We start from the raw sequence: 26,493 nt of genomic DNA, 5'->3' as shown, positions 1-26,493 counted from the left end.
GATGTTGAGTACAGTACGAAAGAGGCATCCATTGAAGTTGCGAATGCTTACAAACATTAATTCAGACGTGTTGAGGTCTGAAAAGGAAAGTTTCCCCCCAAGGGCAACCTTAGTTTCGATGCGCTTGAGTAGTTGTCAATCCCACTACGGCAACCTAGTCCATTAGGTCCAAATTGGCCTTAAGATCTCACATACAATTGTCACACAGTGGTTGGCCTCATGGAAGAACTAGATTAATGATTGGGGAGTTTCATTAGTCATGGCTTGGCTTAGTGGATGGTAGGTGTTAATTCTGTGCTTCTTCCTTTCCTATATTTGATCACACCCTCTATACGGGATGAATCTGGTGGTAGAGAGACCTTGTGATATTGCCCAAAATCAACGTCAAAGGTTGCCACATCAAAACCTTCAGATATTTTCCGCATACTGTGATCCCGAAGATCTGCCGCATTATATGCGCTTCCCTTGTCAGAAACAGAGATACCAAATGTGAATGGTTTAGAGCCGGTGATTTTAGGAAATCATTCCAACATTCATAAATTTTTATCATTGTGTTCAAAAAGTTAAAAATGTTTTCTAAAATTAGTGCCAAATGAACTCTTAGTATCACCTAAGTCTTACAAGGTTCCTTCGTCATTCTCACCATCCAGACTACATGCATGTAAGGTCTATTAGAGTTGTTTCATGATCCAATATTCTTAGCTTTATTTTCACACATCTTTTTTACGTTTTATTCATTGAGGACACTGTAAATGGATTTCAATATTTGCAGATGGAGAAGTTGTCCTTCCATCAGCAAAATTCATTCACCAACTAGAGTGAATTAGCAAAGTAGGTGAAGAACATTGCAGTAATAGTACTCATTTGCTGCCAGAAAATGTCAGAATTTAGAGAAAAAAAATAGAGGAACATTGTTTGTAAAAGATTTTAGTTAACTGAAATGAATTTCTAATATACATTGAACAACATTAATAACACAAATCAATTTCCTTTTCTAGTTTACTGCTATCTCTTCCAATTTTATATGGAAGATATCACTATGACATTATTTGTTCACCACTGCAGCTGCAGATGGCACTCCAGATCCTAGGTCAGCAGGTTCAATGGGACCAATAATACCACTTGCTTCTGGTTTACACTCACTGTTACTTGAATTTTCTATGACAATATGTCTCAGATCTTGTTCGCTAAAGCTTTGTGCTGCATGGATTTGGGCGGTCTGCTTCATTTCCTTGCCTTTTCCCCATAAAACAATATACAAGCCCACTATGATCAACACTGCTGCAATTATGCTGTTATAAAAATAGGTACCAAGAATTAATGTCAGAGCACAAATGAAATCTTTGAAGGTAAGGTGGTTTTAATTTGAATATTCAAACCTTCCTATATGTAGCTGTTCGTGGAGTAAGAGTGACCCAAGTATTGCAACGGTTACAAGCATTAAGGGAAAGAAAGAAGATACAAACAATGGGCCTCTCATCCTTGAAACCCAGGTCATTAGTGTAACCATTAATCCAGAGGCCAACACTCCCTGCAATACAACAAATTCTACTTGTTATAACTCAAAATCATCCACTAAGTTAACATATTCATAAACGATTTCTCAATATCGTTTGAATGGAAGAGAAATTGAATGTCAATCAATACTTTGTTAGAAAATCTTTATTCTTCTCACATTTCATTGAATTATATAAAATTTTCAAGAAATATCTTACTGAGTAAACAACAGTGAGAAGCCTAATGTCCCAACCAAGTTTCCATGCGGACCAGTCCCTCTCAGTGCACATGGCATATACAACCGATTGAATTGATGCACAAACACACATTAGAGCAGTTCCGGAGTAGCTTGGATACACCATGCTCATCTTAGTCTGTCCAAATAAAAGAAGAAAAACCAAAATACGAGAGCAATTTCCCTATCAGTAAAGGTATTTGATTTATCATTTGAAGAAAAAAGAAAACCTGAACCTTGATCACCTGGACTATCAACCAAACTGCAATACAGACACAACTAGCCACAGCCAATAGTGAGCCCAACACTTGATTAGGAGACGACTCTTGTAATGCTGCAGCACCATGATGTAGTAGGTTGATGTTGGTTGACCATAACTTGATCTCTACTCCTTTGTAAAATGTTAGAATCATTACACCACCTAGGCTCATTATAGTTCCCATTAACTTAGCTTTTCCCGCAATTGTTCCAATTGCTAATCTCTCCATCCTAGAAGAAAATAGGACTAGGGTTTAGCATTTGTTCCTTAAGAAACTTAAATGTGTAATACTATAAATTTTAGTACTAAAATATCAGTAGGAAATAAATAAATAAAAAAATACCTTAAGAAAACTGCCATGACAAATGTCATAGCTGGAACCAGGTTTGTCATTGCCGCTACAAATGTTGCTGACGTTAAGCTTAGGCTCTCGGCATATAAATTTTGACCTAATGACCCTCTGCAATCAAAGTTTATGTCAGAAAATATAAGAATATTTAATAAATTTTTATGTATAAGAAGTGTAGGATAAAATATTATTGAAAACATTTCATATCATAAATATGAAGACATGGAGTAAAATTACTCTATAAGAACCGCACCCCTGCAAAGTCATTTACAAACAAGATAGAGCATTGAAGGAATTAAAGATATTTCTTAATGTGTATATATATAAATAAAAAAATATTTTCTAATTAATCATTAGACTTACCCAAATAATCCACATAATGAGCCCTGGAGGAAGATCATCCATGTCAGTTTTGGCCTACTCTTCCTGTTAAAATTATAATACACTTTAATTAAATGTTCACCATAAATTTGAAAAGAGTGAATGAAAGATAAAACAAAATTAAAGATGCGGAAAAAAAAAATAGACAAGATTAATAAGAATCACCCTTCAAAGATTAGAGCAAGTGGAACCATAATAGCTGTTGCAAAGATATTTCGGTAGGCGACCAAAATCTTCATGCTCATGCCATCATTTCTAGCCAGTTTGTACATAATATTTAGCCCTCCAAATATTATCTGAACTATCACCATTGTCATGGCTGGCTTCAGCCCTTCCAAAAGGTTCCTCAACTTTCCAGTGGCCATGTAATCTGCAAATTAACTCAAAAGCTGCCTCTGTGTTAATTTTCTCAAGCTCACACCAAATGACGATCTGCTCTGTGGACATCGGTTCAAACCAAGTGAGTATTTTATAGGCATAGAGATAGGGGTGGAGTCAACAGCGACAGGAATCCACGGTTAGATGATGAGTTTTTTTGCACACGTATGTGCAGACGTATTGTGCTCCTCGGTGGGTGGGTGACCAGTGAGGAAAATCTGAAAAGGACACGTACGACGTATGTGTACGAGTTTTACTCGAAACCCAACCCCAATTGGCTGGGCTTGGGTTGCCTTCATTTTTAAAATCCACCTGAGACACATTTACTAGCCCCATACATGCATAAAGAAAGACTAGTACAATTTGATATTGAAGATGAAAATAGTTTAATATAATGGTAAGGAAGACGTTCAAAAGGTATATATCAGGTAATCGTGGCCTTTGGATGTTTTCTTGCCTCATATGCCCACGTGCAAATTGACGAAACTCATGGGGTAGTTTCTTCACTTACGGCTTTGCTTAGAGGAGACAAGGGAGGGAGGGCGGGCATCACTGACTAAAAACCTTGATTTTCTTCTTTCTAGCATGTGAGTTTGGGAAATCAGGCACCCGGGGGTGGAAATGAAAATGAAGAGGGTGTATATTTTAAAATATGAAAAATAGTTTTTATAATAATAATAATAATAATATTCAATTATATAAGTATATTCATTAAATCATGTCATCTAAAAATCTTCAGAAAAAAATAACTTAATTCTTTCTTATCATGAATTGAAAATTAATTTGTGACGAAGTTGTTTGCTAAGAGAATATCCCAACAAGCAAATGGACCAAACTCAAGAGATGTTTCATTTTTTTCATGGATTTAATTATTTAGGGGAGCATAAGTAGGTTTATGCCCATTTTGAAATGATTTCAGTAAAAATGTTTCGAATTTGTAATGTTTTTATCCATGCCAATTTTATAGTAAATATTTTTACACTACATCTTTGTGAAGAAGCATATGACCCTTTTATTGATAACACTTCCATCATAAATATTTTCATGAAGAATCAATTGTACGTATTTATATGTACCAAAAGATAGATATTTCTGGAAGTGTTTTTTGATAATGTATTAGGCCACTGTTTTATTTTTGTATTAGGCCAATTGTTAGTAAACATAAATATGGTTTTTAAAATTGAAAAGATTTGGAAAAATGGAAAAAAACGTTGAAGCGGGAAAGGGAAGTAGGAAGTAAATTCAAATGCTCCCAGGTTCAGCATTTGAATGGCCAAGAATGGTTCAAATGTCCAAAAGGGCATGGTTCAAATTCCCACAGAAATTTCAAACATTCTCGACAGTTTGAATATTTGGAAATTGTTTGGAAAAAGTATATTTTTGTTATAAATAGGTGAAGATATTTATCAATGTCACAATTTCGCATAATAAACCTTTCAAATATGCCTGTAACTAATGTTCCCAGTTATTAGAAAAGCAATATTTTAGTCATTATAATTATAACCTTTGAAATAAGCCTAAGGTTAGATAATTTCAAGGTTCAATTTCTTTGAATTTTTTCTCTAAATAATTCGCTCTAATTTTCTTTTTCATTTTTACTTGTACAATACATTACTAGCACGACACTCTAGTTGAAAAAAACAGAGGATTTCATCCATAAAAGGTTTTGCCTACTTGTAACACTCATTCATATCTAGAAAAGTATGCACTCTTTCTTTCTTCAAACAATTTAATTTGAAAAAGATATATGAAAAACAGTATCTTATAGTATTCTTATTTTATTACTAAAACGTTTATTTACTTTACTCATAACTAGAAGTTATGAACACAATTTTTTGTTACCAATTATCTTATAGTTAGAAACTATGTAGACAATTTTTTATTATATTGTGTAATCAGAAGTCATATAAAACAAAATTATCAATTTAAAATATTGTAACCAAAAGCTATAACGAAAATTTATAATTTTTTTTATAATAATTAGAAGTTATAGAGAACAAATTTATTATCAAACAACAATTCTATAGTTACAAACTATACAATAAAAATTCTAATTATGTTATATAACGAAATATATATAGAACAAAATTGACAATCAACAAGTCTATAGCCAAAAGATATACATAATATACATAGATAAATTATAATTTTATTGTATAAATAAAAAGTTATGTATAACAGAATTGAAGTTTAACCATTTTCCACAATTTTATAGCAGAAAATTGGATATATATATTCCTTACTACTGTTATAGCTAGAAGCTATCCAATAACCAAAGCTACATAAATAAAAAATAAATCAATTAATATTGAATTTGTCACATTCTAAATTCTAAAACTATAGTTTAATTATAATATTAAATGGTCAGTCTAAGATTATAGAATTTGAAATGTAAATTAATGGATAATGATAAAATATTTATATTATAATATGTTATATGTTAAACATTTACTCTCATTTTTAGGAATGGCAAAGGCCCATATCAATAATTGTGATTTTACATATGGACAATTTCTTAATATTTTGTTCATTCGCAAGAAAATATTTTTTTGTGTGTGACAAAAACTATTTCACCAATCGAGTCACAAGTATCTAACATATTCATACTTAACGATTTTCCACAAAGTGGTGATGAAACGTCTAACTTGTACAATTCTTTCCATTTTCCAATTTTATCAAATTCATTCATTCGTAGAGCATGCCGATCCTTTGGGAATTCTTCAAGCTCTAGTAGATGGCACAAAACTACCTTTCAAAGAGAATCTTCTTCCATCTAGAGGATATACTTGTTTATTAAGTATTGGATCATCCATAGTAGTCATATAAATTCTACTAAGTTATTTGATAATTCCTTTTGGCTCTAACCTTGTTCTATCCAATCTCAATATTGGTTTTTTTTTTATGGATCACTATTTCAAGTATTGTTCCCATTGGACTTCTTATGTTAGGATAAGAATCAAAAAATAAATATTCCTTCTTAGGTGGTCTACGAGTATATATATATTCCTATCTACTCTTATAGCTAGAAGCTATCTAATAACCTAATGCTAGATGAAAAAAAAAATCAATTAATATTGAATTTGTTACATCTCAAATTCTAAAACTATGGTTTAATTATAATATGTCATATGCTAAGCATTTACTCTCATTTCTAGGAATTTTAGTTCTAATGTACACGTAACTACTAGATTTTTTATGATTATTATTAAATATATATTTTCAAATAATAACAATAGCATAAAACTTTATTTTACAAATTTCCAATTTTAAATTTTATTTTGTTTAAGAGAATAGATAAAATGGTATAATGGATTGAAAACTTTCATATTCACCTTATTTGTTGTCTTAGTTGTGTAAAAATTTTACCAAGTATGAGAAATAGGTTTATTTTTAAATGTTTCAAAATTTAAGGTAAAAAGTGACGAATTTTGTTATTTTTCATGTTGGTAATATTCGAAATAATTTTTTTAGGATTTTTATCTTTTCTAATTTTAGTTAGGGAAACTTTTTTTCGAAGAAAATTTAGCAAAAACTATCAATTTATAACTAAATTTGAAAAATAAGATTTTGATTTACTTAGAATTAGCTTTTGAAAATTATTTTTTGTTGTATTTAAATATGAGGTATTCCATTATTTACATTATAAAATTAAAATAGATGGAGATATAAATGAAAAAATAATACATAAATGACATAATAAATGAGGACATTTACTTAAAATAAAACTATAAATATAACATTGAGAGTATAATTGTACTAGAGTAAAAATATTGGGGTGTTGGGATGTTGAGAATTGGGATGTGGCACACACAGAGATACCCCACCTTATAGGGAAGATGTGTGCAACTTAAGTAGTGCCACCTTGCAGAAAAAATGTTGGGGCACTGGAGTGTTGAGAATAATAACCTTACACACCCTATAGAGAAGAGGTGTACAACTTAAGTGGCGCATTCAAGGGTAAAACCCTACAAAGAAGAGGTATGCAACTTAAGTTGGTGCACTTAGTGTTAAAAAAAGTGTACACAACTTTTTAAAGAAAAATAAGAGAAATGTGCCACATAAGTTGGTGCACCTAATAGAAGAAGGCACACATATTAGTAGATTGCACACCTTTTATAGCACACTTATTTTCCGCTAATTTTTCCTATTCTCCCACTCAAAGGGGTAATTTCTTCGCTTCTGGCTTTGCTTAGAGGAGCCATGGGCGGGAGGGTAGACATCACTGACTAAAAACTTGAATTTTCTTTCTTCATTTTCCGTTTTCTAATTGAAGGGTTTGATGAATTTTATAATTTGTTTTCAAAATAATGTATTGCAAATTATAGAAAAAAAGAAATTATAAATATCTTAAAATAAATAAATAAATATTATTTTTTAAATTAAGAGAATCAAATATTATTAATATTTGATTGCTTTTGATTTACTATTCATTCGGTGTATATGTCATTTTTGGTCTTTGTTTATTCTTTTCCTTAATATGCTCTTTCAAATATTTTTTTTTTAAATATATTCTCTAGAGTGAGAATGTATATGAATGTCCATCTTACCTTGAAACTTGGTGAAGGCATACCAAAGGATTGATAAAAATATCAAAGACATCATATAAATATTAAATTATTATTATTATTATTATTATTTCTATGTTTTAGTTTTTGTTAAGAATTGTAATACTTAGAAAGGTTATTTTTTAGTTTTTGTCGAGAATTGTAATACGTAGTATAGGTAAAACTTTTTCCCTCCAAACTGAAAATTTGTACCTATTCAAGTATTTTGACCAATACTTTTATGATATTCAATCACTTTTGGAGAAGAATCAAGTTTAAGTCTCTTCCTCTAATACCATAAAAAATTTGATAATTTTTGCAATGAAAGACTTGAATTTTATTATTTCTTTTAAAAAATTTATACAATAGTGTATTGTAAATTATAAAAAATAAACAAATAATAAATGTCTTAAAATTAAGGAAAATAAATATTATTTCCTAAGTTAAGATAATGAAATATTATTAATATTTAATTACTCTTTATTTATAGAAATATTGGTTGAAGTGGATTCTTATCCTTCTTTTGTGCATTACTTTTACCATTTTCATCATGTGTCCTATCATTCTATCTAATATGTAAATTAGGGTAATCTTGCACCTAGTAGAGGAAATTAAAATGAAGAGTTTGTGTATTTTAGAATATGAAAAATAGTTTTATTTTCTTTGAGTATTATTATTGTTATTATTATTATTATTTAAAATTTTTATTAGATTGTAAGAAATGTGATAAATTGTACTTCAATTGTACAAGTATGTTCATAAAATGATGTAATCTAAAAATCTTTTTTAAAAAATAATTTTTTCTTATCATTAACTGAAAATTAATTGATGGTGAAGTTGTTTGTAGAGAGGATATGCCAACATGCAAATGGACAAAACTCATGAGATGTTTCATTTGGAAGCATGAGTAAGGCTGATTTCAGAATGATTTTGATAAAAATGTTTTTAATTTGTAATGTTTTTATCGGCATCACTTCCATAGTAAATATTTTAATACTATATTTTTATGAAGAAACTTATAATGCTTTTGTTGATAACACTTCTATTAAATCTTTTTATGAAGAATCAATTGGTGTTGGATGTGTATAGAAGATAGTATTCCTATATAATTAAGTATTTTTGGATAATGTATTATATAATAAAAAATGATTTTTAGATGAAGTAGCACATATCAAAGTGCTAATTCAAGAATCACTTGAAGTGATTTTCTTGACTTACAAATATAATTTTAAAATATTTGTCAAACCTCGAGGTTATGTTTTATTATCCAAAAGTTTGAAGAAAAATGTGAGAGAAAGGGAACAAAGAGAAAAAATAGAAGTAAAGAGAAAAAAAAAAATTTAAGTTAATAAATTATTTTTTTACACCATTTCAAACTTTTTTTACTTATTCAATTGTTCTGTATAAATATTAAATAATTTAAAAATATATAAATTTTTAATAATTTTAATTATATTTGACTTTCTTTACTATTTTTCATAGTAAAACTAACCCGTAAAAAGTCATTGTTAGACACCAGCATCCAATGTTATTTCAAAACTTATAGAAGTGATTAGCTAGACTTTTAAAATTCATTTATAATACTTTGTCATGCCTCCTAACTTTTTAAGAAAAATCATTTTTACTATTGCCAAACACTTCTAACTTCCAACAATCATTCCCACATTGACTCTTAATCAATCAATATTTGTTTGAAAATATGTATATATGTAAGATGGAGACCGCAGATGTATGACCAAAACATGCATCGTTAGTTTATATGATGATTATATTAATTTGTAATTCTAATGCCAATGTAGGTATCAATTTTCTATAATTTGGAATTCCAATTTCATAGAAAACGATACACATATAAGATAGGGTAAGAAGATAGAGCTACTCTCATGCATAGCAGCAGCTGTAGGACTTGTTACACCACCAGAATAACTTAGCACACTGTGACATGAATAGATTGAATGAAACATTAATCATTTATTACCGGAAAATATTACAATTTAGGCAAAGGAAATACGGGGCGGGTACACTGTTTTTAAGATATTTGGTTGGTAGAAATGAATTTTGTATATACATACAAAAATTTCTTGAAAATTTCTTCCAAATAAAAGATATCAGTATGATATATTGTTGCTATTCATGCACCACTGCAGAAGGAGAAACCGCACCAGATCCTCGGTCAGCAGCTTGGATGGGACAAATAGTACTTGTTGCGGTCGGTTTACCCTTAGTACTAGATGAGGTTTCTATGACAATGCCTCTCAATTCTGGCTCCGTAGAGCTTTTTGCTCCATCTACTTGGGCGTTCTGCTTCATCTCCTTGCCTTTTCCCCACAGAACACCATACAAGCCCACTACGATCAACACTACTGCTATTATGCTGTTCCATAAATGAATAATGAATTAATATCAGAATAAATGAAACCTTTTTAAGTTGAAGTAGAAGAGTAGTTTTGATCCAAACCTTCCCAAGTATAGTTGCTCGTCGAGTAAGAGAGACCCCAGTATTGCAACAGTTACAAGCATTAAGGGATAGAAAGAAGATACAAACAATGGCCCCCTCAGCCTTGCAGCCCAGCTCATTATTGCAACCATCAATCCAGTGGCCCACACTCCCTGCAACACAGCAAAACTTTGTTATAACTCAACACCATTTATTGATTGAAACTGAATACGATTTTTAATATTGAATGTCTTTCATATGTTAATTAGCAGTTATGCTTTCCAACTAAGGTGGTGTTTGTTTTTTTACTTAAGTCTAAATAGAACCTTAATACTTAATAGTGTTAAATATTAGGTTGTTTATTTTTGTAGTATTTTATTTCTATTAAGTATTAAAAAGTATAAAAAAACCAATATGTTATTTTTTTCTATTTAGAAAAAACTACATATTTTGACTTTTTTTTATTTAATAAAAAATTTATAATAAGTCATGAAAAAATAGAAAAACAAACAACCTAAATTCTAAAAACAAATTACTTTCAGCAAAAAACAAAAAAAACAAACACCACCTAAAACTTGTTTTATTGAATATCGAACTTCATATGGTAGCATCCTTTTTGGAGAAAATTTTGAAAAAGTCAACCTAATTTATAAAATCAAGATGTGTGTTGTTCAATTTGTGCACAATTTTGAAATAATGCAATATATACTTTATAAAAAATAAGAATATGGTTAAAATAATATTTATGACATTTTATTAATAAAACCATTCCAAACAAATCTTAAATATTCCCCAAATTCAATGAATTATACACAAATTTCAAGAAATATCTTACCGTGTAAACAACAGTGAGAAGTCTTATGTCCCAACCAAGTTTCCATGCTGACCATTTCTTCTCAGCACACATGGCATATACAACTGACTGAATCGCTGCAGAGACACAAGTAAGAGCAGTTCCAGAGTAGCTTGGATACACCATACTAATCTTGGCCTGTCCATATAAAAGAGGAAATAGGAAAACACAAAAGCAATTATGAGATTAGTGAAAGGTGTATACTTAATTAATTTCTGTATCTGAAGAGAAAATAAATAAATAAATAAGCAAAATCACCTGGATTATCAACCAAACTGCAAAGCACATACAAGCAACAACAGCTAAGATTGAGCCCAAGACTTGATCATTAGATGATTGCTGTGAGGTTGCTGCACCATGATGCAGCAAGTTGATGTTAGTTGACCACAAATTGAGCTCTACTCCTTTGTAAAATGTGAGAACCAGTGCACCACTTATGCTTAATAGAGTGCCCAACACCTTAGACTTTCCAGCAACCGTGCCAATTGCTAATCTTTCCATCCTATGAGATAAGATGGCTAGGATTTAGGATTTATTTTTCATTAAACTGGAACTTTAACATATATTGAAACCATGTTAATTTGATAGGATTAAAATTTTGGTAAGAAAAGGAGGATTACCTCAAGACAATTGCCAGGACAAATGCCATGGCTGGAATAATGTTAGTCATTGCTGCTGCAAAAGTTGCGGACGTTAGAGTCAAGCTCTCAGCATATAAGTTTTGACCTAATGACCCCCTGAAATCAAACTTTAGGTTAGAAGTTGTACGTTCTTATGTGTTACAAGTACTGTTATTGTAACTAGATGAAGGGTAAACAAAATACTGAATGGAAGAAAACAAAATTTGTAGTAACTAAGCTAGATTTTCAACAGTGTATGTCTTGCAGAAAATGACATCTTTTAGTCATAGATCCTTTCAACTGTTCATATGACAACTACCATGGCATCACCCTATCTAAGCATTGGCAAAATTGAGAATACTATTCATCATGTGTATGAAAGAGTTCATTGAGAAAGTATAGATTCATTACAGGAAAACTCACCTATCTAAACCATTTTTGGCCAAAATTGAACACCTTTGATATAAAACACAAGAATAAAATATTTTTTGAAACTTACCCAAATAAACCACATAAGGAACCTTGCAAGAAGATCATCCATGTCATTTTTTGCCTACTCTTCCTGTTTACCGTACCATACATGAGGCAAATATTAGTAAATGCTCTTTGTGCAATTGAGAAAGAGAAACGGAGATAAAACCATGATAATTTATTTCTTATTTGTAAGAAATGTCAGTAAAGAAAGCATAACCATATACTCCCATTTTTAAAAATGAAATTTAGGATAACAGATATAATAATTTTTCTTTAGCCCAGTTGAGATACAGGCCACACAAGGGACAAGCTCACCCCATACAAAAAGGAAAGAGAGAAAGCAAGAAAGAGAAGGGAGAGAGAAGAAACACTGAAATTAAATAAACACAAGCTACAAAACAAAACTAAGAAATAATGAAAGTTACCGATCAAATATCAAAGCAAGTGGAGCCGTAAAAGCTGCAGCGAATATATATCTGTAGGCGATTAAAACGTTCATGCTCATGCCGTCACTCTTAGCCAACTTGTACATAATATTAATTCCTCCCAGTGACACTTGAACCACCACCATTGCCAGGACTGGCTTCAGCCCTGTCATGACATTCCAAAACTTCGCACTAGCCATGTAATATACCAACTGAAAAGCTGTTTATAGCTCAAGCCAATGACTATATATGAAGCAAATGAAGCTGTTGGGGAGGCTGTTTGGATACTCTCTGGTTCAAACCATATGAGTATTTATAGACAAAAAGGGATTTCTGAGAGAGGCGTCCTCATAATAGTGGAGCTGCCGGCTGTTGGAATCATGTCAGATAGAGCAAACCACAATCCACACTTAGATCATGCTTTCCAAAGTGATGTGTGGGGGTCCTTTTGCTGACGTCCTTGCAGGCGTATTGCGGTCTATCGTAGGCAAAACTCTTAAGAAGGCAGCTTGGCTGGCGAAAAGTTTCCTCCAAGTCCAAGCCCAAATATGTCTACAACCACCATGTATGGTCTTGGATTGCCAATTCGATTACGGGAACCTCATACACGCAAGTGGAGAAAAGTCATGGGCATGCTGCTTTGGTCATGGTGAGTTCACTAATTTCAAAGATGGTGGGAGGCGGCCATGTCTAATATGGCATACAATTTTATCTCTGTGCTTTAGGACAACCAAGTATACTTATTATTTATACATCAAATCTATTTACGCCTGTATAACTTAATCTTATTTATTTATGTGCTCATTTATATTCAAAGTTCCCGATTTAGATTTGGATAGATATGATATTTAAAATATTATTGTTTTCATAATACCCCGGTTGTACAGGTTTATAAACCGAGGAAACACACTAGTTTTAACTTGGAAGTCCCTTGGAAGCTAATGACATACAAACTGAGCTACCATTGAAGACTAGAATGAATTGCATGAAATTTTGGGTGTGCTAAAATAAAGTAGAATTTAGGAAAAAAATTCTTAACTTATTTGAGTGGTCAAACATTTGACTTTGAGATTCTACAAGGATTTTCAGATTTGGGAAATAATGGATATAAAATAAAAGAGTGGACGATATCTGGTTGTCCTTTTCGAGTGAAACAAATATTAATGATATCCTTTACCATTTTCTTGTTTGATGAATCAAATGTTACCTTATTTGAGGAGAGTATCATTTTCTATATATAGAAAATGCTTTGTTAATTTTTACACGAGAATAATGGAATATAGTTTGCATCATCTACCATATATTGAATTTGAATCAAGGAACAATGGTTGCGTGAGAATAATAGAATAAAGATGAATATAACTGCCTTGCATTAGAGTCCACATCCTTGATAGTCACCTGTAAAATATTGTTGTTCTCTAATTGAAATCTTGAATTTCTCAAAATATTCATTCATACTGGCCGTCACTTGTAGCCAACTTCAAGAATTCGTTGAACCACGCACCAACATTACCACCACTGGTTTGATCACCTTCGCCCCATCATTTCTAGCCATGAAAGCTCAATAGTCTAGCCGAGGAACACGAATTGTGAGTCTGTCCCCTTGACTAAGAAGGTATTAGCGACAAATTGGTTGGGTATAAAGTAGAAGTCACCTAATATCCAAATGTTCGTGTCTCAAATTGTAATTAAGACTTGTGTGGTACTGGAAATGAAAATGATGACTTTCTAATTATTGTTATAATATTTTATGGAAATATGTAATTACCCCATTTATTTTTCTGCACTGCTTTGTTTCTCAGTTTTTAAAATGACAAAAAGTTCTAGCTAGTCTAATATTACTAAAATATTAATTATTGAATTAAGTTGTCCATGTTGCTACCTGATCTGATTATTAAGAAAAGTGATCAATATGGTAGAAATGGCTATAAGTGCCATTAAATTGGTCACTTTCCATTGAAAATGAGTCAACTTGTTTAGTGGAAGTGTCATGACACGACTCATACTCCATGTTTGGCCATCCTAAAAAGTTAAAATATATATATTTTTTTTTAACTTTTTCTTTTTTTAACTTTTCTTTCCTTTTTTTTTTTTTTTTTTACTTTGTTTGACATCCACTTTCTCTTTCTCTCAAATTTCAATCAAATCTATTTTATATTTTCTTTCTACCTACTTTTCCTAACACAACATTAACAATTTTTTTTCATTAGTACTTTTTTTAAATCAAACTTTATGTAAGAGTTTCTATATTTTATATAAAAATTACTATTATTTTTTATATTTAAAGGTAAAAAAATAATATATATCAAAATGATACATATATAACATATATTAATAAAAATGTTTATGATTTAATTTTTATTTTTTGTGAGTGGATAGTAGAAGTTATATATTATTTATTTAGAGTTCATTTGGCAGTGATTCAATTGGTGGTGATTTTAAGAAGTATTTCTAATTTTTTTAATGTTTAAAAAATTTTATCTTTTAAATATTAAAAATATTAAAAATGATTCATAAAATCACTGTGAAATACACTTTTACTTTCACATTTAAAAATTAGATGCATGTAACCTTGTCCCATCTTTGTTTATTTTCACATTTTAAAGCTTATGCATGTGACCTTGTCCCAATGCCATCAGACAAAGATGGTATTTTCATAATTACTACTCACGCTAGAGCCCATGATTCCATATAAAACAATTTTATTTTAATTATATAAGACTCAACATTATCAATTGCATCGGAACATTTAATGCAATGAAATGAGAACTGGATTTTCCTAATTAAGAGCATCACAGATGCAATAAAGTCTTAAGAGAGAAAAGAGAAAGGAATTGTTCCAAAATGTTGCTAGAGTACTAATTTATATTGTTATATGGAGCTTGAACTGCCCTTTTCTAATTTCAAGCTTGCCTCATTTTCGAAAATGTCCCCAAGACATCTTAATGATCAGGATGAACAGCTAGGCTACTTGGAGGGCCATCTGCATGCAGTCAAAGCCCTAAGCTGCTTTTGGAAACCTGCATAAAACAGGAGAATAATTCTTAATACAACTAATCTTGTTAGAAAAAGAAAGAAAAAGATTTAATTATGAGTTATAGAACTCAATTTCATCTCAAGCCACCAAGTATTTTAATAACCTTAAGATCATTGAAAATAAGAAACTTTTGTTCACTGTAAAGATCTACTTGTAAAATTGGATTATGGAGCCCCCAACTTTCAATCAATATTTAATTTGATTAGTAATTAGGTTTATTCCAACTACTTTTAATTTACTTAAATTAATTCTCAACATTTTTACTTTACAATTTAGGTAATAGTAAATCTCCTTGACCTAACATCATTGTTATCCATATTTTAGTTTTTAAAGATGATGCCTAAAGTACTACAACATACTAGAGACTCTTAGCTACCCTTGATCCTTTGTTATCATGATTATCTCTATAGCTATCCACGTTAATACAAACCTGTAAGTAGTAAGTGATAAAAAGCTGAGACTTGAACCTGAATTAGATATCATTCATCATATGGGAATTAGGAATATGAATTGAAAAGAAAAATGATGCAGGACACTTACACTCCCAAAAACCTAAGATAATGGGAGGTAGAGGTAACACCATGTATAAGGCCCAACCAATGTTGGTAATTAGCTGATTTGGGTCATTGTTTGTCCCTCCTATGTACATCAAATACCCCCCCACTCAATTGTTAATGAGCACAAGGTGAGCCAGGCCAAACCTCACCATGATACCAAATGATGCGATACAACATACACTCTTAAAAGCTTAAGCTTGTGGGAAGTAGAGGCTACATATAAGGCCCAACCAATGTTGGTAATAAACCGATGTGAGACATAGGACTTTTATCCATTCTAAGTCAAAGAATTAGGTTTAAGTTGTAACTATAAGTTATAGAAGTCAAGTTGGCCTCGAGTGACCAAGTATCCTAATAACCTTAAGATCATTGAAGATAACAAACTTTTGTTCTCTTCAAATCTCTACTCCTAAAATTGGATTATGGAGCCTTCAAATTTGTTCCATTATGTTAGAAATTAATATTCAACTTTACTAGTAATTAAGATTATTCCAACTACCCTTAATTTAAGTAAATCAATTCTCAATATTTTTACTTTACAATTTAGGTAATACTAAATCTCCTTGACCTAACATCATTATCATACATAATTTAGTCCTTAAGAATAATACCCAAAGTACTATACAAGTGGTAGTGATACTTTCTTTAGCTTATGTTGGCTAGAGTTGCTTTGAATTTAAACTTATTATTTTGAACAACAAAGAATTATGGACAATCATCCATGCATAAAACCTGTCTTCATGATATGGCGAATATCACAAAGGTATATTATAGGATTAAATGCAATGATATAAAAGAATTCACTGATTGAGGAAGAAAAGATTATCCACCTACCTTCTTACTTGGTTGTTAAGCACTTGAAGTATGAAATATATGTTATGCTATACTTTTATGTTTTAAGCTTATCTCTATTTCCAACACCATATAAATCTTAGTCTAGTTGCTTTAAAATTCTAACTTGTGTACAATTGAGGTGTTTGTCATGAAGAGATAGAAGATTGACTTAATATTTCTTTGTTATACTAGATATCTTTGTATAACAAGAAAGAGGTTAGGAATATATCTATAAGTATTTTTAAGTCATGGAGACAAAAAGTTAATTACAAGATCAGGATAAGACATAAAACATATACCAAGTGGGTCAAGATGTAAAGAAGAGTGAAAATGCCTAATAGAGTGAGGGTTTGTCATTCAAGGTGTAGATATTGGGAGTAAGAAAACATGAAATTGTTTCAAGATCTATAACTTGTATCTATTTTATCGTTTCTCTATAATTTCTTTATAAGGTAGAGAATTGATGTTCTTTCATTTGTGGTTCTATATGGTATATATATATATATATATATTCCTTTTTGTTGCAAATATTATATAGAATATTTTCTATATTGATATATCATTGTATTAGTTGATTTTTTTTTTATATGTAGAATAGGTATATTAGAAATATCTCTATAAATATTATAGTTCATGAAGAGAAAACAGTAATGAGGTAGAGATGAATGGGAGACATGGTATGTTTCAGGGTTTTATTCCTTTGTCTTCTATAATATTTTCTATGATATAATAGAATGATTGTATCACCTATGGGTATAAACATGGTTAGTTAAATCACATTAAAATCTCATATATTTTTGTGTAGATTGTTTCATCTTCGTGTTCTTTTTATACAATGTTAGTATTAAAAGATTTTGCCTTCACAATAAATTCTATTAAAGTTTGTGATTCATGGTATAGACACAAGAGGGTAAAAATATAGGATGCTTGAAGGCTTAATAATTATATGTGTTTTTTTGTCAAATAAAATATTATGTATGAAATGATGAAATGATTTTCTCTTATCAACAAATTTAGGTATGATATTGAATCATGTTAAAACCTCATATATCTTTGTATATAGATCATTTTATTTTTGTTTTCCTTTTCTAATGTGTTATCATTAAAACTTTTGCCTACACAACAAGTTATCAAGGCTTCATCCATTGGTACAACATACTGTTATGAGTAAATGATTTCATCTTTAAATTATTGTATTAATGTATGGTACAAAAACTTCGGTGCAACTCAAAGATTTCTAAGAGTAACCTAAGCAGACATTGAGTATAGTACGAAAGAGGAATCCATTGAAGTTGAGCATGCCTACAAACGTGCTTGCATGAGGTCTGAAAAGGAAAGTATCCTCCCAATGGCCACCATGGGCTGGAGTAGTTGTCAATCCCATTACGGGAACTTAGTCCATTAGGTCAAAATTGGCATTAATTTCTCAAATACATTTGTTACAGATTGGTTGGCCTCATGCATACTAGTGGAGGAACTGGATTAATGACTGAGGAGTTTCATTGGCCATGGCCATGGCTTGGCTTAGTGGATGGTAGGTGTTAGTTTTGTGCTTTCTAACATGCGCAAAGAAAGAGCAGGACAATTTGAATATAATTTTTTAAAACATCAATTATTTGAAGAATAAAAAACCAAGGAACACGTTCAAAAAGTCGGCAGTGTGAATGTGGTCTTAATTTTTCTAGTTCCATTTCGAAATTTACTAGCATAATATACCCATATGCTAATGAACAGAACACACGAGGAAGTTCCATCACTGATTGCTTTGCTCAGTCAGAAAAGTTTCATTGAGAATGTGGATGAAGATTGTTTTCTAGATGGGTTTCAGACCATTACTACAGGTCATTCGAATTGAATTTTTAGGAGTATCAAGCATGTTGAACTTGCTTGCAAGATTAAGACTGTCCATCGGGTTGAAACGTCCATTGGAATTCTTGATACTTTGCCTCAAGTGCTCTAGCAAATTGACTTACTTTATCAAGCTCGAATGTTTGCCTGTCGATGGCTACAAGGTTGTCATAAATCTGTTTGAATTTTCTTGAGTACTTTTCTCTACTACAAAGATATTCCCTTTTAAGAGAGGTAAATCACTACAAGATATTCTTGTTGTAGGAACTCTCAACAACTATTACCTGTGGCATAGATAGTAATAGCCGTGCACCGCCGCTAACAATAGTAAGGTGTTGCTTTGCTTTTTCGCTTAATTCTTAAATAGAACTTAAAACTAAATAGTATTTAATAATGTTAATAATTAAATTATTTATTTTTATTAAATATAAAACAGTAAAGAAAAATCAACATATTTTTCTTAATATTTAATACAAATTAAATATTTTATCTTTTTTTATTCAATAAAAAATTCTGAAATAAGTATTAAGTCAACAAAAAGTAAAAGAATAAACAATATAAAATCTAAAAGTAAATTGCTTTTAGAAAAACTTAAAAAAATAAACACCACCTAAATGACGCATTTGTGATCACAAATAATTAGGCATATTCACCTTCTTTTATGTGCAACTCTATATCCATTGTACATATGTGATTAAAGATAATTAGACTCACTATACAAATCACATGTTTAATTATAGATAATTAGGCACGAGCATTAAAAAAGTTACATAAAAATTGTACATTTATGATCACAAATAATTGGACAAATATTAAATAGATTGAAATAATAACTTCAATATGATATATCTAATTAATTAGAGCACCGATACCATGTTGAGTTTCAATTTTCTTAAAAACTTAAAAATCATAGAAAGAGGAGAATGGTGGTGAAGCATAATATAAATACATTATACGCCAAAATCCGAACAGTTTAAGCTTTTAAGAAAATTGGTGGCGAAAATAACCAACTAGCTTTTGAGGATTAAGCATATTCCACCCTTTAAACACACTCTCGGCTATTATACCAAGGAACCGTTAGGTGTGTACCCATTATTATTGTTGACTCAACCATGTTGTTTATTAGAGTTGTTTGATGATGGCGCTATTCTTAGCTTAATTTATTTTCACACATCTTTTTACGTTTTATTCATTGAAGACACTGTTAATGAATAGCGATAGTTGCATTAATATTACTCATTTGCTACCAGTAAATGTCAGAATTTAGAGAAAAATAGAGGAACATTGTTAGTAAAATATTTTAATGAACAGAAATGAATTTCTAATATACATTGAACAACATCAACAGCACAATCAATTTCCTTTTCTCTGCCAATTTTGTATGGAAGCTACGACTGCGACATTATTCAGGCACCACTGCAGCTGCAGATGGCACACCAGATCCTAGGTCAGCAGATTCAATGGGAACAATAATACCACTTGCTGCTAGTTTACACTCACTGTTAAATGAATTTTCTATGACAATATGTCTCAGTTCTTGTTCGCTAAAGCTTTTTGCTCCATGGACTTGGGCGGTCTGTTTCATCTCCTTGCCTTTTCCCCATGAAACGATATACAAGCCCACTATGATCTGTTGGGCTATGCTTGTCCAGCCCATGAGCCCATATATTAGGCTATTTTATATTTGGGTATTCCCTAAGCCCAAATATGGATATATAAATAACATTAGGGTTTTGGTATTATGAGAGAGAATGGCATTTGATTGAGAAAAGGAAAGAAGATCAAGGTTGTTTTTCTAGGCATTGTTCTAGGGCTCAAGGGTGAATTACAGGTTCCTTTCATCAACCTTTTGGGGAATTCTTGTGGTATATTTTCTCCCTCATTTTTTTCTGTTCGTGTTTCCTAGGGTGATGGATTCCCACCTCAAGTCAGAACTTAATTATTGTAACCCCATTTATTGAAGTGGAAGAAATTTTCTCAATGGTTTTTTTACCTCTATCCAGAGGGTGGAAAATGTCCTCTTTTGTGGTTGAATGTTCTTGATTGTCAATCTTGATTCTTGTTGGGTTATTATTCTTAAGAGGTGGTTATTATTGTGGAGGAATCTTTAAACCTTAGCAAGTTAATACTCTAAATCTCTCCCTTTATCCTCCTAACAAGTGGTATCAAAGCCTGGTTATGGAACTTTTATTCTTGAAAGGGATGGAGATAGAAGGGAACTCAACCTCCATGATAAAACTTAATAATTCAAATTAGGCTATGTGGAAGTCCATGATGGAAGATTTTTTCACCATTAAAGAATAATCTTGAGGGTGAAAAAGCCAAACCCAAAGATATTTCTAATTTGGAATGGAATAAGATGAACAAAAAGGCAATTGCCTATATTAGGCAATGGATTGACACATCCTCACATCATCATGTGGCAAATGAAACAAATGCTTATAATCTCTGGAAGAAATTGGAATCAGTGTTTGAACAAAAAAACTGTTGTGAATAAAAAAAATTTATTAAAGAAGTTGGTAAATATGAAGTTAAAGGAAGGAAAACTAATGATAGATCACTTGAATGCTTTTCAGAGTATTGTTAATCAGTTGGCTGCCATGAAAATGGTTATCGATAATGAAATGCAAGCATCTTTGTTGTTGTTTTTACTACCAGATAATTGGGAAACTTTTGTTGTGACTATTAACAACTATGTTCTGAATGGGGCATTGTCTATGGAGCTTGTGAAGGGAAATTTATTCAATGAAGACACAAGAAGAAAGGCTTATGAGACAGAAAATGCATAGACCCTCATCACAGAAAGTAGAGGAAGAAACAAGAATAGAGGATAGAAAGGTCATGACAAGTTTGAGGGAAGGTCCCAATCCAGAGATAAAATCAAATGCTTCCATTGTGGAAAAGAGGAACATATGAAAATGAAATGTCGGATTCAGAAAAGGGAATATGATAGGACATAATCAAGAAAAAGAAGATGACAAGAATGTCACAGCCTCTATATCCAACAATGATGAAGTTTTAGTGCTCTCAAATAAGTGTTTGCATGTAGATGAGGAATGAGTTGAGTGGATTGTAGACACTGTAGCCTCCTACCATGCTACTCGCCACTTGGAGTTGTTTTTTGATTATAGAGTTTAAGACTTTGGCATAGTCAAAATGGGAAACTCTAGTCACTCCAAGATTGTAGGGATAGGTGATGTTTGCCTTGAAACCAATATGGAGTATAAGTTGACCTTGAAAGATGTAAGGCATGTTCCAGATTTATGCCTTAATCTGATGTCAGGTTTTGCCTTAGACAAGCAAGGTTATGAAAACCACTTTGGCAAAGGCAAATGGAAGCTTACTAAAGGCTCATTGGTTGTTTCAAAAGGAGAAGCATGTTGCACTTTGTACAAGACCCAAGGGAAAGTTTGTAATAATGAGTTACATGTCATAGAGGGTACTTCCTTGGAGTTGTGGCATAAAAGGTTGGGGCATATGAGTAAGAAAGGATTGCAAGTCTTGGCAAGGAAGTCCTTAATTCCCTTGGCCAAAAATGAATCATTGTCTTCTTGTAATCATTGCCTGGTTGGAAAACAACATAAGGTTTCCTTTAGTAACAGATCTAAGAAGAAGTTAGAGAAGTTAGAGTTCATATACTTTGATGTATGTGGCCCTATGGATGTGGAAACTCTTGGAGGAAATAGCTACTTAGTAACTTTCATCGATGATGCTATCAGGAAGGTATGGATTTGTTTATTTAGATCAAAGGATCAAGTCTTTCAATATTTTCTATAGTTTCATGCCATGGTTAAAAAAGAGATTGGAAGAAAATTGAAGTGTTTCAAGTCTTATAATGGAGGTGAGTACACCTCAAGGGAGTTTGAAACTTATTGCACTAAGAATGGTATAAGGCATAAGAAAATAGTTCTTGGCACTCCATAGCATAATGGTGTGGTTGAAATGATGAATCACACCATCATTGAGAAGGTTAGGTGTATGCTGAAGACTACAAAGCTACCTAAGGTGTTTTGGGATGAAGCTGCTCAGACTGCTTGCTATTTGATAAACAAATTTCCATCAGATCCATTGAACTTTGAGGTTCCAGAGAAAGCATGGACAGGAAAAAATGTTTGCTATTCATACTGAAGGGTTTTTTTGGTGTAAAACTTTGTGCATGTTCCTAATAAATAGATATCCAAACTTGATGATAAGGCAGTTCCACATGTCTTTGTTAGGTATGGTGATGAAGAGTTTGGATTTAGATTGTGAGATCCAACTAAGAAGAAATTGGTGAGAAATAGAGATGTGGTCTTCTAAGAGGATTAGACCTTGGGAGATTTTGACAGAACTAATCAATATAAAGGTATAAGTGATGACTTTATTGAGTTGGTACATATTCCTCTATCATTAGAGCAGTCCAAAAATGAAGAGTAAATTGATAAGCTACCAAGAGATGATAGTGCAAGTGACATACTTGCATAGGAGCTAGTTGAGCATGAGGAGCAGGGGGGTAGGAGGATTTGATATCCCAATTAAGTTAGGAGGTCTACTAGAGAGCATCATCCCTCTACTAGATATCCCTCTTTTGAGTACATGTTAGTAATTGATGAGGGGGACCCACAAAGTTTTCAGGAAGCCATGCAAGATGAGATGGATTCGTTGTAGAAAAATGAAAACTATGAGTTGGTACAACTTCCTAAAAGAAGAAAATCATTGAAAAACAAAGGGGTGTTCAAGTGGTTGTGAGATATGGTTGAAGAAAATGCAACTAGTTGAAAAAGATTCACAAAAACAAGAATGCCTCACACATGTTGCAATACATACACTCCTAAAAATCTAAGATAATTGGGGGTAGAGGCAACCCCACATATGAGGTCCAACCAATATTAGTAATCTATTGATGTGGGTCATTGTTTGTCCATCCTACATTAGACACTCCCCACTCATTTGTTGATACCTACATTAGCGAGTATAAGGTGAGCTAGGTTAAACCTCGCCCTAATACCAAATGATGTGCGACCACATACACTCCAAAAAGCCTAAGCTAGTAGGGAGTAGAGGATACATATAAGGCCCAACCAATGTTAGTAATAAATTGATTTCATCTTTGGATTATTGTATTAATGTATAGTATTAAAACTTCCGGTGCAACTCAAAGATTCCTAAGAGTAGACCAAGCAGATGTTGAGTACAGTACGAAAGAGGCATCCATTGAAGTTGCGAATGCTTACAAACATCAATTCAGACGTGTTGAGGTCTGAAAAGGAAAGTTTCCCCCCAAGGGCAACCTTAGTTTCGATGGGCTTGAGTAGTTGTCAATCCCATCACGGGAACCTAGTCCATTAGGTCAAAGTTGGCCTTAAGATCTCACATACAATTGTCACACAATGGTTGGCCTCATGCATACTAGTGAAGGAACTAGATTATTGAGTTAGAAATTAACATTCAATTTTATTAGTAATTAGGATTATTCCAACTACCCTTAATTTAAGTAAATCAATTCTCAATATTTTTACTTTACAATTTAGGTAATAGTAAATCCCCTTGACCTAACATCATTATCATCCATAATTTAGTCCTTAAGGATAATACCCAGAGTACCATACAAGTGGTAGTGATACTTTTTTTAGTTTTTGTCGGCTAGAGTTGCTTTGAATTTAAACTTATTATTTTGAACAACAAAGAATTATGGACAATCATCAATACATAAAATGTCTTTCATGATGTGGTGAATATCACAAAGGTATATTATAGGATTAAATGCAAATGATATAAAAGAATTCACAGATTGAGGAAGTAAGGATTATCCATTTACCTTCTTACTTGGTTGTTAAGCACTTGAAGTATGAAATATATGTTGTGCTATACTTTTATGTTTTAAGCTTATCTCTATTTCCAACACCATATAAATCTTAGTCTAGTTGCTTTAAAATTCTAACTTGTGTACAATTGAGGTGTTTGTCATGAAGAGATAGAAGATTGACTTAATATTTCTTTGTTATACTAGATATCTTTGTATCATAAGAAAGAGGTTAGGAATATATCTATAAGCACTTTAAGTCATGGAGACAAAAAGTTAATTACAAGATCAGGATAAGACCTATAAAGCATATACCGAGTGGGTCAAGATGTAAAGAAGAGTGAAAATGCCTAATAGAGTGAGGGCTTGTCATTCAAGGTGTAGATATTGGGGGTAAGAAAACATGAAATTGTTTCAAGATCTATAACTTGTGTCTATTTTATCATTTCTCTATAACTTCTTTATAATGTAGAGAATTGATGTTCTTTCATTTGTGGGTCTATATGGTATATATTCCTTTTTGTTGCAAATACTATATAGAATATTTCCTATATTGATATATCATTGTATTATTTGATTTTTTTTATGTAGAATTAGTACATTATAAATATCTTTATAAATATTATAATTCATGATGAGAAAACAGTAATGAGGTAAAGATGAATGGGAGACATGGTATGTTTCAAGGTTTTATTCTTTTGTCTTCTATAATATTTTCTATGATATAATAGAATGATTTTCTATCACTTATGGGTATAAGCATGGTTGCTTAAATCACATTAAAATCTCAATTATCTTTGTGTAGATTGTTTTATCTTCGTGTTCTTTTTATACAATGTTAGTATTAAAAGATTTTGCCTACACAACAAATTCTATTATAGCTCGTGATTCATGGTATAGACACAAGAGTGTAAAAACATAGGATGTTTGAAGGCTTAATAATTATGTGTTTTTTTGTCTTATAAAATATTTTCTATGGAATAATGAAATGATTTTCTCTTATCAACAAATTTAGGTATGATATTGAATCATGCTAAAACCTCATATATCTTTGTATATAGATTATTTTATTTGCGTTTTCCTTTTCTAATGTGTTAGTATTAAAACTTTTGCCTACACAATAAGTTATCAAGGCTTCATCCGTTGGTACAACATACCGTTATGAGTAAATGATTTCATCTTTAAATTATTGTATTAATGTATGGTATAAAAACTTCGGTGCAACTCAAAGATTTCTAAGAGTAGCCTAAGCAGACGTTGAGTGTAGTACGTAAGAGGAATCCATTGAAGTTGAGCATGCCTACAAACGTTCTTGGATGAGGTCTGAAAAGGAAAGTTTCCTCCCAAGGGCCACCTTAGTTTCGATGGTCTGGAGTAGTTGTCAATCCCATTACGGGAACTTAGTCCATTAGGTCAAAATTGGCATTAATTTCTCAAACACATTTGTTACAGGTTGGTTGGCCTCATGCACACTAGTGGAGGAACTAGATTAATGACTGGGGAGTTTCATTGGCCATGGCTTGGCTTAGTGGATGGTAGGTGTTAGTTTTGTGATTTCTAACATGCGCAAAGAAAGAGCAGGCCAATTTGATATTGAGCATGAATATAATTTTTTAAAACATCAATTATTTGAAGACTAAAAAACTAAGGAACACGTTTAAAAAGTCGGCAGTGTGAATGTGGTCTTAATTTTTCTAGTTCCCTTTCGAAATTTACTAGCATAATATGAACAGAACACACGAGGAAGTTCCATCACTGATTGCTTTGCTCAGTCAGAAAAGTGTCATTGAGAATGTGGATGAAGATTGTTTTCTAGATGGGTTTCAGACCATTACTACAGGTCATTCGAATTGAATTTTTAGGAGTATCAAGCATGTTGAACTTGCTTGCAAGATTAAGACTGTCCATCGGGTTGAAACGTCCATTGGAATTCTTGATACTTTGCCTCCAGTGCTCTAGCAAATTGACTTACTTTATCAAGCT

At 31.8% G+C, this 26,493-nt stretch overlaps 2 protein-coding genes across 2 annotated transcripts; both read right to left on the bottom strand.

The window, feature by feature from the left end:
* Positions 1 to 917: 917 nt before the first annotated feature.
* Positions 918 to 3,086, bottom strand: LOC100253907 (WAT1-related protein At1g68170). Its single transcript, XM_010651129.3, has 7 exons — positions 2,887 to 3,086; positions 2,704 to 2,766; positions 2,335 to 2,451; positions 1,978 to 2,221; positions 1,716 to 1,871; positions 1,380 to 1,531; positions 918 to 1,292 (listed from the first exon to the last, which is right to left on the bottom strand). Exons 1-7 carry the CDS (start codon positions 3,084 to 3,086, stop codon positions 1,046 to 1,048), a joined length of 1,179 nt encoding a protein of 392 aa, XP_010649431.3. The 3' UTR covers positions 918 to 1,045.
* A 6,508-nt stretch (positions 3,087 to 9,594) lies between these two features.
* LOC100248813 (WAT1-related protein At1g68170) lies at positions 9,595 to 13,068 on the bottom strand. Its single transcript, XM_002271661.4, has 7 exons — positions 12,453 to 13,068; positions 12,053 to 12,115; positions 11,554 to 11,670; positions 11,192 to 11,435; positions 10,916 to 11,071; positions 10,102 to 10,253; positions 9,595 to 10,017 (listed from the first exon to the last, which is right to left on the bottom strand). The coding sequence occupies exons 1-7, from the start codon at positions 12,650 to 12,652 to the stop codon at positions 9,771 to 9,773; spliced, it is 1,179 nt and encodes a 392-aa protein (XP_002271697.1). The 5' UTR covers positions 12,653 to 13,068; the 3' UTR covers positions 9,595 to 9,770.
* Between the last annotated feature and the right edge of the window lie 13,425 nt (positions 13,069 to 26,493).

This window comes from Vitis vinifera, chromosome 4 (assembly GCF_030704535.1).
Source record: "Vitis vinifera cultivar Pinot Noir 40024 chromosome 4, ASM3070453v1".
NCBI classification, from domain to species: domain Eukaryota; kingdom Viridiplantae; phylum Streptophyta; class Magnoliopsida; order Vitales; family Vitaceae; genus Vitis; species Vitis vinifera.
This window is presented reverse-complemented; position numbering and strand designations above follow the sequence as displayed.

Excerpts from the sequence above, each read along its gene's own strand:
- LOC100248813 (XM_002271661.4), bottom strand. The coding sequence starts at position 12,652 with ATGGCTAGTGCGAAGTTTTGGAATGTCATGACAGGGCTGAAGCCAGTC. Across the intron at positions 11,072-11,191 it reads CAGTTTGGTTGATAATCCAG|GCCAAGATTAGTATGGTGTA; the intron begins GTGATTTTGCTT and ends TTATATGGACAG. Across the intron at positions 10,018-10,101 it reads GAGCAACTATACTTGGGAAG|CATAATAGCAGTAGTGTTGA; the intron begins GTTTGGATCAAA and ends TTTATGGAACAG.
- LOC100253907 (XM_010651129.3), bottom strand. The coding sequence starts at position 3,086 with ATGGCCACTGGAAAGTTGAGGAACCTTTTGGAAGGGCTGAAGCCAGCC. Across the intron at positions 2,222-2,334 it reads GTCATGGCAGTTTTCTTAAG|GATGGAGAGATTAGCAATTG; the intron begins GTATTTTTTTAT and ends ATTTTCTTCTAG. Across the intron at positions 1,872-1,977 it reads CAGTTTGGTTGATAGTCCAG|ACTAAGATGAGCATGGTGTA; the intron begins GTGATCAAGGTT and ends TTATTTGGACAG.